The following is a 15,912-nucleotide window of genomic DNA, read 5'->3' as shown; positions in this document are numbered from 1 at the left end:
GCGGCGTCACCGAAAACATAACCAATCTAAAAGGAAACAGCACATATCATCGCATAAGAGGATTGCAGGACAAAGCAAACCAACACACATGATAGATCCAAATTGTTTAGATTAGTCGGTATGATCATCATTCGAGGGAGAGAATGGAGCAAGAAAACCATCACATATATGCCAATTCATCAAGCCCATTATTGTATTTCGTGTCAAAGACAACCGCATGTGCACCATGACTCTGTTGTATAATTATCACGAAAGCTTAGACTGCAAATCCGTGGCACTAACTCATCAAACTATGATAGGTGTACTAAAATCAAACAAAGAACCTGAACTCTAGGAAACAAATTCTTCCATAATTGTAACCTGTGAATACTAGGATAGACTTGATTAACCTAGTAAATTGGCAAATCCATCTCAGCTTAGCTCAATGACCGCCTCAAGACCAGAAATTACTATAAAAACATATTTCCTAGTAGCTACGGATCTACCTTGCAGCTCATATTTCTCAACCCACGTTGGACATTTTTAAGCTATGACCTAGTGCAAGCCTATCCACAAGACAAACATGAGAATGGTGCAATTTTTTATGCACAATAAGCATTCATCTCAATATCTAGTGTAGTTCATGAAGAAAAGAAGTTCTCATTTCACCTTTCTTAACCTTGTTTTGATGGAGGGACCTTTATTTGCAGTTCCAGAAGAGGTACCCTTTTTATATGTATTTGTAAATTGTAACCATGTTTCACTGAACAGCATAAAATGAATGTGCCTTCTTCTGAAACTAGCCAACAGCCTGACAGTATATATATATATATATATATATATATATATAGATAGAGAGAGAGAGAGAGAGAGAGAGAGAGAGAGAGAGAGCAGATTCTGATATATTATGAAGCACAAATATTCCCATCTTAAGGCCTCCATCTCGGGGAATCATAACAAAATAAGTTACCTACAAAGGGGGGAAAAAACTAGTTAACAGAAGTGCAACATAAGAATATTTGATCTCTAATATAATCATTCACAATTACAATAAAAGCATTGAACCACAAAGTCCTAGGGGATTACTGATAAAGCCTTCATATCAGACCTAACATTGGGCTATAAGACTGTATAATAAACTGCAAACCACTATTAGGCAATTTACTAAGTGTAGTCTAGATGGTGAAATTTATGTATGAAGGACTGGAGAGTTATAACTACAGCTTGCTGGAGAGTGAACTTGGTAAAAAAAAGTGAAGTTTCAGAGAAAAAAGAAATAACTGCCAGAAAGATCCTTTTTCTATAATTAATCCAATTATGTGTTATTAGCAGTTTTGGCAAATAAGAATAAAGAAATGCTGCAACTGTTCCCTAGTGTTCAAGTGATTGTGACAACCTATTGGTTTTGTGTTTCAAGAATCAACTGTTTTTGCAGAGTGCAGACTTATTAGGATTTTCATGGATGCCAATAAGTAGTACATTGTTGTTCAAATCCAGTTCTGCTCACAGACTCCATTGCTTATTTACATGCCATCAACAAAAACAAGATGCCATTTTTTAAAAAGAAAAAACAATTTTGTAAAAATGCAGTAATCTCAGCAAACATAAAAGAAAACTAGAAGAGTAGATATGTATTTCAAGTTATATAGTTGAATGCATATGACCTTAGCATCATGGGACCTATTGAATCAATTTCTGTTGCTAGATACACAGTGAACCAACCAATAAATTCTCTCACTGAAAAAGCAAATAAAATATGTTAAAATATGTAAATACAACTTGAGCTACTCATTGAAATGAGAGGTGACTTTTAGTGAAATACAACAATATGGTTGACTTCTGTTAGACCATAAATCTTCTTTGCAGATACTATATACGAAGATAAAATTGGTTGTCCCTGATTATGCACAAATGATCCCAGACCCAAACAGTAAAATGCATATCTAACACCTGCTGGTCACACGGTACCACATGATACATAGTCTTTCGTCCATTAAAACAACTGCCGCCAGCAAACCCGACCAAAGAGTGAAAAACAATAACCATGTAAATTGGGAAGGAACAGGAGATCCCATGATCCCACATGCAAACCATAAATCACAAAATCTGCCAATTAAATAGATCATGTTTGTTCCATGAAAATGATTATTTGATTATCAAAATCTACACCACTGCAATTCAACAATAATAAGCTGATGGATACCTCTCCTGATTTTAATAAACCCAAACTCTAACTAACAGCACCAAGCTTTGCAAAAAGAAAATTTGAGTAAATGAAGAACTCAAAATTGCATGTTGGATGATCAACTTACTCAAGCATTGATTTTAAAAAGGTTTGCAGTGGAAACTAAGGAGGACTAGAAGGCATGACAAGTAAAGCAGCCACTCAGAGAACTGATCTGCCCACGCTTACGGAAGTATTGACACTTTCCGGCAGTCTTTGGTACCTGGTTGACTTGGCTGGGAGTCACTGCATTCCTCATCTCCTGAGCTTTCTTCTGAGCCAATCTAAGTTTGTTTATAATTTTTTCCATCGAAGAAGATCTTTTCTTTTCTAGTTTCATCTGTAATAAGATTTAGTGCTTTGTAAATGTGCAAAGCATCCAATAAAGCCATGTAAAATACAAAATTCAGAAAGCTAAGAAAGAAGATTAGTTAGAAAACTCCAGTCTTCAGCATAACAAGGTAAACTACGTAAGTTCAAAGCACCTCTAGCTTCCTGATCTCTGCATCTGCTTTTGCCTTCTGCAAGTTCTCCCAAGCTGTAATCTTGGCTTCCTCTCTCTTATGCCTTCCAAAAATGTTATGGAGTCAGAGAATTGGATAATCAGAAAAATAATATTGCGACTATCAATATCATGTAAACAAAATCTGGTGAAATGCATCAAGAAAGTTTTTATTTCCTGAAAAAAGATATTTATCATGTAATGTTATATAAGTATAAACAAACAAGTTTTCAATAGAAAAAAAATGATTAGACATCATTGAATGAAGAGAATGGCTATCTTGATTTGGACATGCTGCATACTCTTCCAAAATGATTAAAAGTTTACTAAAGAAAGTCACTTGTTGCAAGTTAGTCACTGTCAGGCAATTGTTCAGGTTATAATTCTAATTCTCTACCAGAGACAGTGCACAATCTCATGGTGCAGGCAGTGACCGCATTAGTAAGATAAACACCCACCTTGCCTTCTAGCAGTGACTTGGTGTCACTAGAAACCATTCAAAGATAAGGAGCATTGTTACTACAATTTGCCTCAAAATCTCTTGCATGAATAATATAAAAATTAACTAATGGAAATAACACAAAGAAACAGATGACAATGATGATGATGTTACTTTGATATGGATCTTGTTGTCTCAGCAACTACCCAAGCATCTGTATTTTCCTCCGCAGTCCTCTTCTTCCATTCTATGATGCTTGTTGGATGCCTATCAGAGTCACGTGCTATGTGTTTCTTGGACCATCTGGTCATTGTAACCCGATCATCCACCTCCACATCCCTAATCTCAATCTTTGAGAAGTGGCGCTCTACCTCCTCAATGGGAGGAACTGAAGCCGGAGACGAGGAAAACGGTCCCTCCTTGGGAGAGGAGGGAGTGCTTCCCTCTGGACTCATTTGTGTTGCCACATCCTTCCTCAAAATTGAGGTTGAAACTGTAGAGGCTGCTTCTATGGTACCATCAATTTTCTCATCTGTATACGGATCCAAAGAGAATTTGGTAAGTTTAAGACCTTAAAAGGACAATATTTATGCTCTTTATGCCACCACATATAGCACAGTCCTGCTTAATACATTTGAATATATCCAACAAGGTGGAACAAAATGTAATAGAACTGTGGCATAAGGTTGTTATACAAAGATACTTTAAAAGCATATGCATGTATAAAAAAGTGTGCTAAAGTTTACAAGGTAAGCTACCACTAGCCCAAGGAACTTAATACTAAGATAACTGGAGAAGAATGCGGAGGTGTAACATGCCTCAGCTAATGGAAAGCATCAAGTGATAGATGGAACTGGCAACAACCTTATGACAATAAAATAGTAAATAATGAATGTTCTTTAGAACTCATAGGCAACATGAAAATGGAAACCATTTGTCATGATCATAATCAATATTTTTTGTTTTGCATTAACATGTAGCATTGAATAACTACGTGACTGATGGCCAGCAAAGCATTTAAACAGAAGTTTACATGAAACATGTTATATGTAGTGTACAATAAAATATTTTCCTCCAACAGGAACAATTAAGTTTCAGTACAGCACAGATATAAAGCATGTAAAGTTATACAAGATATAAAAAATTGAAAATAAATAACATGAGAAAAGTATGGATGTGTAATTATGTGCAGATGGCATGCAATTATATGTGGCTTCTAAATTGTGATATTAGTGTATCATCTTAGAAACATACTCTGCTAGTCAAATAACTCTCTCTCACAGAATTTGGAGGCAGAAGTAAAAACTTAGTATACACAAATCCTCAACATTCACCTAACCTGCAAAAAATTTACTTCATACAAGGCTTGTTGATCATGATATTTGCTTGTTTCTTAAAATTTAAATGGTTCTCTACCAATTATCCTTAATAAAAATAATAACAGTAGAGCGATGTATAAATCTTATAATAAGATTTCTTATAGCTCTTTGTTAGTTATCTTTAACAAAAAAAGAAACAAAAGTATTCAGCACTAGTTGCAATTATATCATAAAAATAACTATGCACTTAATAAACAGCACTCATTTACTTTATTAATAGTGTAAACTATTAAAGTGAAATGGAAATAAACCTCATTGTACGCATGGAGACATATAAAACCCTTAAAACGGTATGTCAACGGGGTGTTGCAATAGGATAACTAAGATTGATGTCTAGGATATTGTACTTTGAGACACAAGCTTTCCTTGCCTATGGGTTATGATAATTGCTTAGGAACAATATGACCATGCCAAAAACAGAAAGTTTGATCAAAATAGCAAATAAGTGAAATGAAAGAACATTTTCCAGTACCCTGAGAGCTCGGAACTGACGAAGATGACTCGATCAGGGTATCAGACCAACCATGAATGCTAGCAGATCGGACTATATAAGGCTCTCCGTTACCCGAATTGTTCCCACCCATGGCACTGCCACCGCCAACTCCTATTATTCCTCCCCTTCCTCCTCCACCATCACCAACTCCTCTTCCTCCACTACCATTGCAATAAAAACCTCGTTCGGGAATCAAAACTCCTGCTAGGAAAGGTGAGTTCGCTGCAAAATTTCCGACCCTGCCACTATCAAAGCAAGGAACGAGCGGTGAAGCCAATGAATAAGTCCCACTTACTCCAGCCGGAGCTCCAAGCGGACCACTTTTCGACTTGGGCCGCCTATGTTGTGATGGGGGCATCGGTGACCTCCCAACCCCATCTCCTGAGACCGGGCTGAAGATCCATCTCTCTGCGTCCTCCCATTTTGAGGGCAAAGCCCTTCCATTGGCGAATGGCAACAACATGCCGCTGCCCCCGTATCTCCGATTGTTATGGGCCGGCAGAGGGACTCGTTCCGAACTCCATCCCTTCTGGTATGCAGCCGCTCCAGCGCCGTGCCGGTAGTTCGGCGTCCCGGGACTTGGGAACGTGCCGGACCTACTTCGAGATGAGGTAGCGGAGCTCTTCTTCATCCCTGGTACGCCACCAACGAAGAACCGCGGCGACAGGACCGACAAATCAGCGGTTTGGCCGTTGAAATCGAGGGAGACAGGCCGCCGCCTGCACGGCTTCCTACTGGGTAAAGTAACAGCTTCAGATCTGCACCGCCGGCTCTGGCATTCTACAAAAAGGAAGTAAATTTCGCAACTCTCAAATGTGGTCAACGAACAAGGGAATGCCATATACCTCTGAAAGCGTTAGATAAGGAATGCTTTGATGGCTTCAGAGATTCTTGTTTTTCGACTACTACATCATCCTCCTCCTTCCCTTCTTCTTCTTCTACTTCTTCCGGTTCTCTCTGTTCCAAGTCCTTGGCTGGCACTGCAACAATTGAGAAAGGCTTCAGAAAATTGGTCGATTGCCCTTTTTGGAAGGGTAAGACAAGATGGGGAACACCATCTCAGCCGGTGAGAATGGTGGCACTACAAGTGTAGCACTCACCTTTGGAGGGATTAGGTGGCTGAAGGCTGTGGCATCGGGAGGGGGTGAGGATACCTAGGGAATGGTGAGGAGGGGAGGACCTGCCTTCTAGATCTGGGTGCGCGGGACGGCCAGCGCCGGCGGCCTCGCGTCCCGCCAAGGGCTGCTGTATCAATCACAAAAAGGCGGATAAGTCTCTATTAACGCAGAGAAAAGCCAACACTGTCCTTACAAGTCAGCTACAGCAGTAAAAAAAAGCTCGATTTGGAAAGGAAAAAAAGATGTAAAAGTTGTCTTTTTGACCCAAAAGATGTAAATCTTGTCTTTTTGGTTTTCACAAGCCTCTTACTCTTCGCTTCTTTCACTCCTCGCGTTCTTGCTTGGTATTTTTTTGCTTTAATAATCTTTTCTTGTGCCCAATTCCATTTTCTTCGTGATATTCTAATGAAGCTTTTATGAATATGTAATCCCCAAATGAAAAGGAATAATCAGAACTCGGATCTGATGACTGCTCGGTCAAATTAATGCGTCTCTTCTTTCTCTTTCAGAAAAAGAATTGCTGAGGAAAAATGTAATTATAGAACAAACCAGGAAGCAAAACAGACTACATTTAAGAAGCTTAAATACACAGATAGTTCCTCTTCTTCTCGGTCCTCTCCCCTCCCCTGGGCTTATGTTATCAGTATAATTCGATTCATGCTCACTATTTTATTCAGATTTGCTGTAGAAAAATGAAGTTGTTGACAGACGCTTTTGACTTCTTTCCGGAAAGCTCCCATTTTTTGGTCTCAAGAACGAATCTAAGGAACTGTAGAAAAAGGAGTGTCATTAAACCCCACCACATTTCCTTTTCCAAAACGATACGAGAAATGGGTCGGAAAATATAGGCTTCTGAGAGAGATGGATGAGAGAGCCAAGTGAGAGACAAAACCAAGATGGAGAACACGGCTTCGTGGTCGGATCCGAAGGAGCAGGGGTTGCCGGCGCTCCTGGCGCCGGAGGAGAAGAGACTGCCTCCGGCGTCACCAAACGCGCCGTCGCCGCTGCAAGAGTGGTGGTCGGAGGAGTAATAGATCAAGGTGTCGGGGCTGCCATCGTCGCCTCGCCTCCGCCTCCGCCGCCCCCCCGACCTCAGCTGCCGCCCCTCCTTCCTCCGCGCCTCCTCCTCCACCACCTCCCCTTGAAATCCCAACCCTAATGCGGGCATCCTCGGCTCTTTCGCCTTCCCCTCGGAATCCCCACGCGAATATTTAAGAGCCGAACGACTCCAATGACCTGTTGGAACTCGGAAGCAGCACAGCGAAGTTCTCAATTAGCATCGTTATTTTTCTTGTAATATTCCTGTTAAAATATTGTTTTTTTGTCTGAAGTGACTGAAATGACATCGAGTATTTCGCGATAACGGGAAAAAGGTTTCGCCACATGGAAGGTCATTTTCGTCATGAAAGAATCTCTCGGGTTTCGGTGGCGGACTCTTCTTCTACCGGATCGAATATCTTGAAGGAAGCAGCAAACTTTGTTGTGTTCCACGTACAAAAGAGGGTCCCGCTAATCATATACTGCGTGGCGTACGTCTAATGGTTAAGAAGGGGCACATCTTTGTAGCGGATTTTAGGGAAGGTAAGATATCTCGCGGAAGCATAATATTGCACACGTGTAAAGGACGTGTTGGTGGTAAAACATGGGAACATGTTACGGTGAAGGGACGTCATAGGATTCTCCGCGGAGTGGCAAAAGCTCGCCTGCTGCATGCGCTGTCACGAGCGGAGGATTTCGATGAGGTAGCGGATTCAACCGGGAACCGTGGGGCGGGGGGAGCGCGGGTCCCACCGGTTTCCGTCGTCTTGCGTTGGCTTCTTGTCTCAGGTGAGGTTTGCGGAAGACAGGGTAAATCAGAGCTCGTGTCGCAGATTACATCTCGGCAGAGAGGTGGTCCCCACGTGCATCCAATGGTACACGAGACAGACGTGATCCCTGCGACCGCCAAGACGGGTGACCTCCGCGCCACACCCCCGGCGGGGCCGTGATGATCTCCTTCACCACCTTCGCCGCCTCCGTCGCGTGGAGGCGCCGCCGCTTCTCCTCCGTCTGCGCTCCGCCGTGAGACGAAGGAACACCCATGGTTGTATTAAGAGCTCTCACCCGTGTGACAGAAGGCTGCACTGATGGCGAGCGCACGGTTGCTGTGAGAGCCATAAAGAGTTACGCAGAAAGGAGGATAACGCGCACGAAGGCAAGCGATCAACAGCCGACTGGAAGCCGGAATCCCATCTTACTGTCATTTAAGTGGTCCTACGAACATTTAGTTGGTGAAGGAGGGCCTGAGAAGTGGCGTGCAGCTCCGCTGTCCATTAGGCTTCTGCATCATTCGGCCAGTCGCCTGATTGCCATCACAGATATTACCGAAATATATTACTTTCGTCCTTTTGTCTTCTTATTCATTGCGAACATTTACGCCGAGATCGATGTGTCAACACGGGTTGGCCCATCCGGAGTGCGCAAGATCGCTAGTACGATCTTTGAGCTGGAACATGTTAATCCGAGATCTAGTTGAGGAGGTATAGGTCTCGTTCTCCCAAGTAAAGGTTGAAGATCACTGCTTTAACTATTTGCTAGGTGTTTGCACATAGGTCAGAATCAAGAAGGAGATTCTCGATTCGACCCTCCAATGCTTTAAGTTAGCAAGTTAGAGTGTGTGTCTGAGTGTGTGTCTGAGGTTCAACCTTAGCGCTATTCCTAGGGTAGCTTTTACACATATTTCATGTGGTCGTACATGATAATTTTAATGATCTTTAGTCGTCATCGTACATAGTTGTTTAATGCCTGGTAACATCGCAAGTAACTAGCCCGAGCATTGGGTGCAAGCACCATTTGATCTACTCGATTCAGTCTCATTTGGTACTGCTTCCCATCTCCTATATAGCCTAGTATATGATCGTGTCATCTCGTACAGCCTTAAGCAGAGTGGGTGCAGAGGGATGGTGTCAGGCGATTGGCTAGCCTCAAGCTCATGGTGCTGAGTTGGCTTGGTGCGACACGTCAGCTTAGGAACACCATGTCCAGTCTATTGTGATAGCTGATGTGCCACGTGGGGTGGATGCCAAAATATATTGCATCATCCCTCTCCCCCCCCCCCCCCCCCCCCCCCCACTAACATTGTACATGTGTCACGTGGCAATTTTAATGATCCTCGGTCATCATTGTATGTAGGGGTTTAATGCCTGCTAACGTCGCAAGTGATCGGCTCGTGCGTTTGGTGTAGGCGTCATCTCAGCTACTCGATTCAATCTTTTTCAACATTGCTTCCCGCCTCTCATGTGATCCAATATGTAGTCGTGTCGCCTAGTACAGCCTCGAGCAAAGTGGATGTAGGGGGTGATGTCAGGCGGCTAGTTGGTTTTGGTCTCATGGTGCTAAGTTGGCTTGACGTGATACATCGACTTAGGGACGCCACACCGAGTCTGCTGTGGCAAATGATGTGTCGCATGGCGTGGATGCCAAAATATATTATATTATTTATTATTTAATCTTTGATTTCATATGTTAGATTTATGTGAGCTCATCTCGAGACATTTCTACTTGTCTTGATTACATAGATAAACTCGCCTCTCTTCCTCCTTGTCATCCACATGATAGCCACATCACCTTCAACTCATCTCCTCAATCCTTATCTTAACGCCATTGGAGCTTATGAGAAGAGTGCTTCCTTCCGCACAACGCTCCATTGGCCAGAGCTTAATGCCAAGCTTGTGCAGTTTGTGTTACGTGTTGTGGACAACCGGACATACACATGGACATTTCCTACGTAACTTAGTAGGAATTTCGCCACCAAATCAATCAGCAAAGCATGTAAAGATTATAGCAAATGGAGTAACAGTAACCTGGAGCACTTGTGTTCTCACGAGGGAAAAGACACATGATTGATGGAATAATGGAACAATGAATAATGGTGCATTTAATGGCTACTATTAAGAGGCGAGAGACACTGTTCCAAGAGAGCGTGACATCTCATTACGGTGCACAACCATTGTCCCCGACAACAACACTATAGTTATGACGACGACCATTTCATAAACCAACATACCACTATTGTGCCTTTATACAATAAGCAACATTACGGACATAATACATATTATCGAGAGTATATGTGTTAATTATGTTCGTGAATATGGATATCCACGAGGAATCATCGCTAACGAGACGGGAAAGAACGAGATAATTGTCTAGATCGAAGTAGTTTTAAGTTGTAATTGGGTTGGAATTAGGCCTAACTCAATTAGGGGATCATTATGCTTGAATCAGAATTGAATTGAGCCTATTGTTTGGCTCATTCAGTGTCCTATAGAAAGGTCTATCGTCCAAGCATAGTCTTTAAGATTGTGTCAAGTGGTGATACCGTTAAATTGGACAGTGGTACCACTCAAACACAGTCTTCTAGATTATGTCAAGCGGTGGTACCACTAGACTGGACAATAGTACTGTCTAGTGTCAGTGTGTCAGGCGGTAGTACTGTCTAGTGTCAGTGTGTCAAGCGGTAGTGTCAAGCATCTTTTCGATATGATTTTATCGAACAAAATTTTAAAATTGATATTTTTACGTAAGCTCTAATTCAAACCCCGCTTGGAGAAGCTTGAGGTACATTCATGATCAATCTTCATTTGCAGACTCTTATGATAACACATAGGTACTGGATATCGATAATGCTTATCACATATGTAATTTGTCGCAGGTTCTAGCAAGACATAGGAGATTGACGAGAGGCAAGATAGACCTCAAGATGAGCAATGAAGCAAAAGTTACTATAGTGGCTATTAGTGAGATCGCCCTACATCTGCTTAGTGGAGCTATTATTGCATTGGATGCATATTATTTTGTTCATTCTATTATCACAAATATTATTTTTATTTAATATTTGATAGTCAGTGGATATAAATTAGTTTTTAAGAAAAATAATTATTCAATAATATTGGATGATAAGATCAACACTAGAGAAATATTACATAATGGTTTATTTATGCTAGATATTGCTCCACATATTATGAATGTAAATGTGTCTAAGAGGAAGCGAGATGATGTGAACAATACACTTATGACTTCTCTAGGTATGGATATGTGTATAAGTTTGAAGCCTTCAAGAAATTCAGAGAATATAAGAATGAGGTAAAGAACCAAACTAGAAAGAGTATCAAGACTCTCCGATAAAATCGATGAGATGAGTACTTGAGTACAGAGTTCACTAAGTTCTTTAATGACTATGAGATTCTATCCCAATAGACATCTTCTTATACACCTCATCTTAATGGTATATCAGAAAGGAGGAATCACACGTTATTAGATATAGTGCGGTCCATAATGAGTTTCGTCGGCCTACCTGTCTCATTTTAAGGATACGCTATAAAATTTGTAACTTACCTTCTAAACAGAGTTCCAACTAAGTCGGTAGTGTCTAAATCATATGAGATATGAAAAAGAGACACAACCCCATGTTAGGAGACACAAGTCTAATTTTATGGTAGCTAAGATTTGAAGCTTCCCTACCCATGTTAGGATACACAACCCCAACAAGTTAAAATTGAGGATGGAACGATGCAAGTTCCTGGGATACCCCAAGGAAACTTATGGGTATTATTTCTATCACCTCAAGGACTAAAAGGTTTGTGTAGCTAAGGGAATAGTATTCCTAGAGAAGGAACACATTCTCAATGGAGACAGTAGGAGCGTGATAAAGTTGAGCGAGGTTGGAGAACCTAACTAAAGCATCATTCCATAGCCAAAGTTTGTTCAAGTACTTATCACACAAGTTTCGATTTATGTAGGTCCAATAAAGTACCTCATTCTTTTGAGATATATATGGGATATATCAAAGGAGAGGATGTTAAGGATGTTGATTCTCAAACGTATGATACAGCCTGAGGGATTTATGTCCAAAGAAAGTTAAGATAATATGTGTAGATTGCTTAAATTTATCTAAACACTGAAGTAAGCTTTCCAAAGTTGGAACATATGATTTGATAAGGTGATCAGATTTTATGACATTGTTAAGAATGAAGATTAGCATTGTATGTACAGGAATATAAATGGGAGCATTATCATATTTTTGTTGTTATATGGGGATGACATCCTGATTATTGAGAATGATTTATGAATGCTCTCCATAGTAAAGGTTTGATTATCTAGACATTTCTCCATTAAGAACTTAAGGGAAGTATCCTATATCTTGAGGATTCAGATCTATAGAGATAGATCCAAGAGGATGCTTGGCGTATCCCAATCCAAGTATAAAGGCATCATTGTCAAAAGATTTGACATAGAAAATTCTAAGAGATGTCTCATAGCGATGAGACATGAATATCACTTTCTAGGAGTATATCCCCAAAGACTCCTAAAGAAATATTAAAAATAGATATGATACTTTATGCCTCAACGATAAAATCTATCATGTATGTTATACTATGTACTAGGCTTGATATAGTGCTCGCTCTAAGTGTTACAAATAGATATCAAGCGGATTTAGGTTTGGAACACTATAAGGCAGTAAAATATAATATTAAGTACTTAAGAATGACTAAGGATCTTTTACTAGTATATGAAGGAAGTAGCCTCAAGGTTGAGGGCTACATGGACTCGAGTTTTTAATATGATGTCGATTATAACAAGTCTAATTTAGGATATGTGTTCAACATGAATGGAGATGCAATATGCTGGAAGAGTTCTAAGCAAGATACTATTGCTGACTCGATCGTGGAGGTAGAGTATATTGCTACGACAGAAGCAACAAAAGACATAGTCTAGATGAAGAAGTTAATCATAAATCTAGGAGTCATGTCAGGTAGCAAGGAGCTGATTCCCTTATTTTGCGATAACGATGGGGTGATTGCTCAAGCGAAGGAACACGGGTCTTTTCTGAAATCTAAGCACTTTTAAAGGAGGTTTCATTTGATCAGAGAGATCGTGGCCCGAGGAGATGTAGTAGGAGAAATAGTTACATTCGAAGATAACATTATAGATCCATTGATGAAGCTGTCGTCTCATATTGTCTTTGAGAATTATAGGGTCCGATAGGGATCAATCATATAGGTGATTGACTTTAGGTCAAGTAAGAGATTACTAATCACAGGTGTCCTATAAGCCAATCGCATGAGTGATAACACTGTGATATGGTACACATTATTTTTGTTTATTATTTATTTGATTTTTTTTTACTTTATATTGCTCGTTGCATATATTGTGATGTCAATGAATTTGTGCAATGAAAATCATATCGTGATGAGATCATGATAATAAGACCGATTCACTTTTAAATATAGATCTTAAATAATCTCGGTCATAGGTTACTCGAGAGGAAAATCGAGATAATTAGATAAATTGATGTGATGTATATTCATCTATACGAGGGAGGCGGTTGGTCCCATAGTTGTTCGTGTGGTGACACTAGGGATATAATATAGGTTTTCATTAGAGAATGAGTTCACTTATCGATCCACTCATGAAATGTTAGATAATTGATGATACCTCATTGTCAGATAGTGATTTTGATGTCTCGATGGTGTATTTGGTCCTTAAACTTAAGATACCAAGGATGTCCTGTATTAGTACTTCACTTTTTTATGCTGGACTTATAGGTCTGGAAGTTTCAGATCTAACACAATCGGTCACCGGGAATAGCAGCTAACCTTACGAGGGCTATTAAGTATTGATAGAGGAATATCCTATATGTTCTTGTTAAACCAAATCTCTAATTATGGTTATTTAAATTGAGAGAGAAGAGTTCTTAGGGAAAATCTGATTAGAGCGAGAATCGAGCAAATTATATATATATATATATATATATATATATATATATATATATATATATTGAGGATAGACATATCCAATGGATTGGATTCCTATCGTCGGGGACTACGACATAGTGACATAATACATTCATACGCGTTGAGTCGAGTAAATTATTATGTAAATAATAATTCATTAAGCTAGAAAGAGTTCTGACAAGTATAACTCATTACTAGCTTAATATTGGGCCTAGAGGATTACATACATGTGATAGGTGTTGTGATGAGTATAGGCTAAGATATAGAATATCCGTTGGAGCCCTTATCTTATTAGATATCTAATAAGTCTATGAATTATTGGATCGTATGAATAAGATCCAATAATAGTCAATGAGATTAATGGGTAGAGATCAACTAATCCAAGAGACTTGAGTAGTTGGATAGAGATCCAGTATCCAATATGGTAAGATCTATTATGGTTAAGTTAATAGGAGACCTCTATAAATCAAAGGGAATCAAAGGGTCATAGGCTAGACCCCTTTTGGCTGTCACCTCATATACTCATCTCTTCCTCTCCTCCTCAGCCAAACATTCCATTGTTTGGGGCATGTAGATAGCAAGAAGGGCCGACCCCTCCTTGATCGCGTGGTGCACATGGAAACGAGGATTGTACAATGATTTAAGGAGCGTCTTTGTAGCCCCTGCCATTTGAATCATCGCTAGAGAGGAGAACAATTGACCTCTTTCATCCTCTCTTATAGATATATAGAATTTTAGAGATATATGATTTACCTAGGGAACACATCTTTAATATACGTGTAATTTTTCGGGTTTATGATTTTTGTCAATCTTTACACAACGATGAAACCTTTTCTATAGAAAATCTGAGACTTTATTTTTTGTTCTTTCACTATACAGGTAATGCTACCCCAGGTTTCCTAACACATAGGTTAGATCTCTTTTGGTCACCACCTCCTATACTTCTCTCTCCCTCTCCTCCTCAACAGACAACCCCTATTTGGGGCATGTGGATAGCAAGAAGGGTTGACCCGTGGTACACATGTAAGTGAGGATTGTGCAATTAACAGTGGACCTCTATAAATCGATGGAAACCAATGGGTCATAGGCTAGATCCCTTTTGACTGCCACCTCGTATACTCTTCTTTTCCACTCCTCCTCAACTAATAGCCCTCTGTTTGGGATGTGTAGACAGCAAGAAGAGCTGACCTATTCTTAATTGCATAGTGCACATGGAAAGGAGGATTGTGCAATGATTTGAGGAGCGTCTTCGTAGCCCCTGACATATGAATCACCATTAGAAAGGAGGACAGTCGACCTCTTTCATCCTCTCATATATATATATATATATATATATATATATATATATATATGATTTTAGGGATATACAATCTCCCTAAGGATCACATCTTTCATATACGTACAGTTTTTCGGTTTTACGATTTTTGCACACCAATCTTCGCACAACGATGAAACATTTTCTATGAGAAATCTAAGAATTTATTTTTTGTTCTTTCACTATGCATGTGATGCTGCCTATGTTTTCCAATATATAGGCTAGACTCCTTTTGACAGCCACCTCCTATACTTCTCTCTCCCTCTTCTCCTCAACCGACAACACCTATTTGGGGCATGTGGACAGCAAGAAGGGCAGACCTATGGTGCGTGTGGAAAGAAGGATTATGTAGCTATTTGAGGAAGATTATGTAGTTAATAAGGGACCTCTATAAATTGAAGGAAACTAAATGGCCATAGGCTAGACCCCTTTTGACTATCACCTCCTACACTCCTCTCTTCCTCTCCTCCTTAACCAACAGTCCCCCTATTTGAGGCGTGTAGACAACAAGAAGGGCTGACCCCTTCTTAATCACATGGTGCACGTGAAAAAAAGGATTATGCAATGATTTGAGTAGCGTCTACGCAGATCTTGTCATATGAATCACCGCTAGAGAGGAGGATAGTTAACATTCTTCATCCTCTCCCATAGATATACAAGACCCCGTTTGGTAGATCTCGTTTGGCTACCA

The 15,912-nt window shown here is 40.1% G+C and overlaps 1 protein-coding gene across 2 annotated transcripts; it reads right to left on the bottom strand.

The window, feature by feature from the left end:
• Positions 1-807: 807 nt before the first annotated feature.
• Positions 808-7,337, bottom strand: LOC135673123 (uncharacterized). 2 transcript variants are annotated; one of them, XM_065181891.1, is made up of 8 exons: positions 7,027-7,337; positions 6,117-6,258; positions 5,862-5,996; positions 4,996-5,796; positions 3,319-3,676; positions 2,689-2,770; positions 2,292-2,543; positions 808-949 (listed from the first exon to the last, which is right to left on the bottom strand). In XM_065181891.1, the coding sequence occupies exons 1-7, from the start codon at positions 7,300-7,302 to the stop codon at positions 2,337-2,339; spliced, it is 2,001 nt and encodes a 666-aa protein (XP_065037963.1). In that variant the 5' UTR covers positions 7,303-7,337; the 3' UTR covers positions 808-949; positions 2,292-2,336. The 2 variants fall into 2 exon arrangements, with proteins under 2 accessions (XP_065037963.1, XP_065037962.1); XM_065181890.1 differs by having other exon boundaries at positions 6,117-6,261; positions 7,027-7,334.
• Between the last annotated feature and the right edge of the window lie 8,575 nt (positions 7,338-15,912).

The sequence above is a fragment of the Musa acuminata genome, chromosome BXJ1-5 (assembly GCF_036884655.1).
Source record: "Musa acuminata AAA Group cultivar baxijiao chromosome BXJ1-5, Cavendish_Baxijiao_AAA, whole genome shotgun sequence".
In the NCBI taxonomy this organism is placed as follows: Eukaryota; Viridiplantae; Streptophyta; class Magnoliopsida; order Zingiberales; family Musaceae; genus Musa; species Musa acuminata.
Note: the sequence above shows the minus strand (reverse complement) of the source record. Positions and strands in the feature narration are given on the sequence as shown.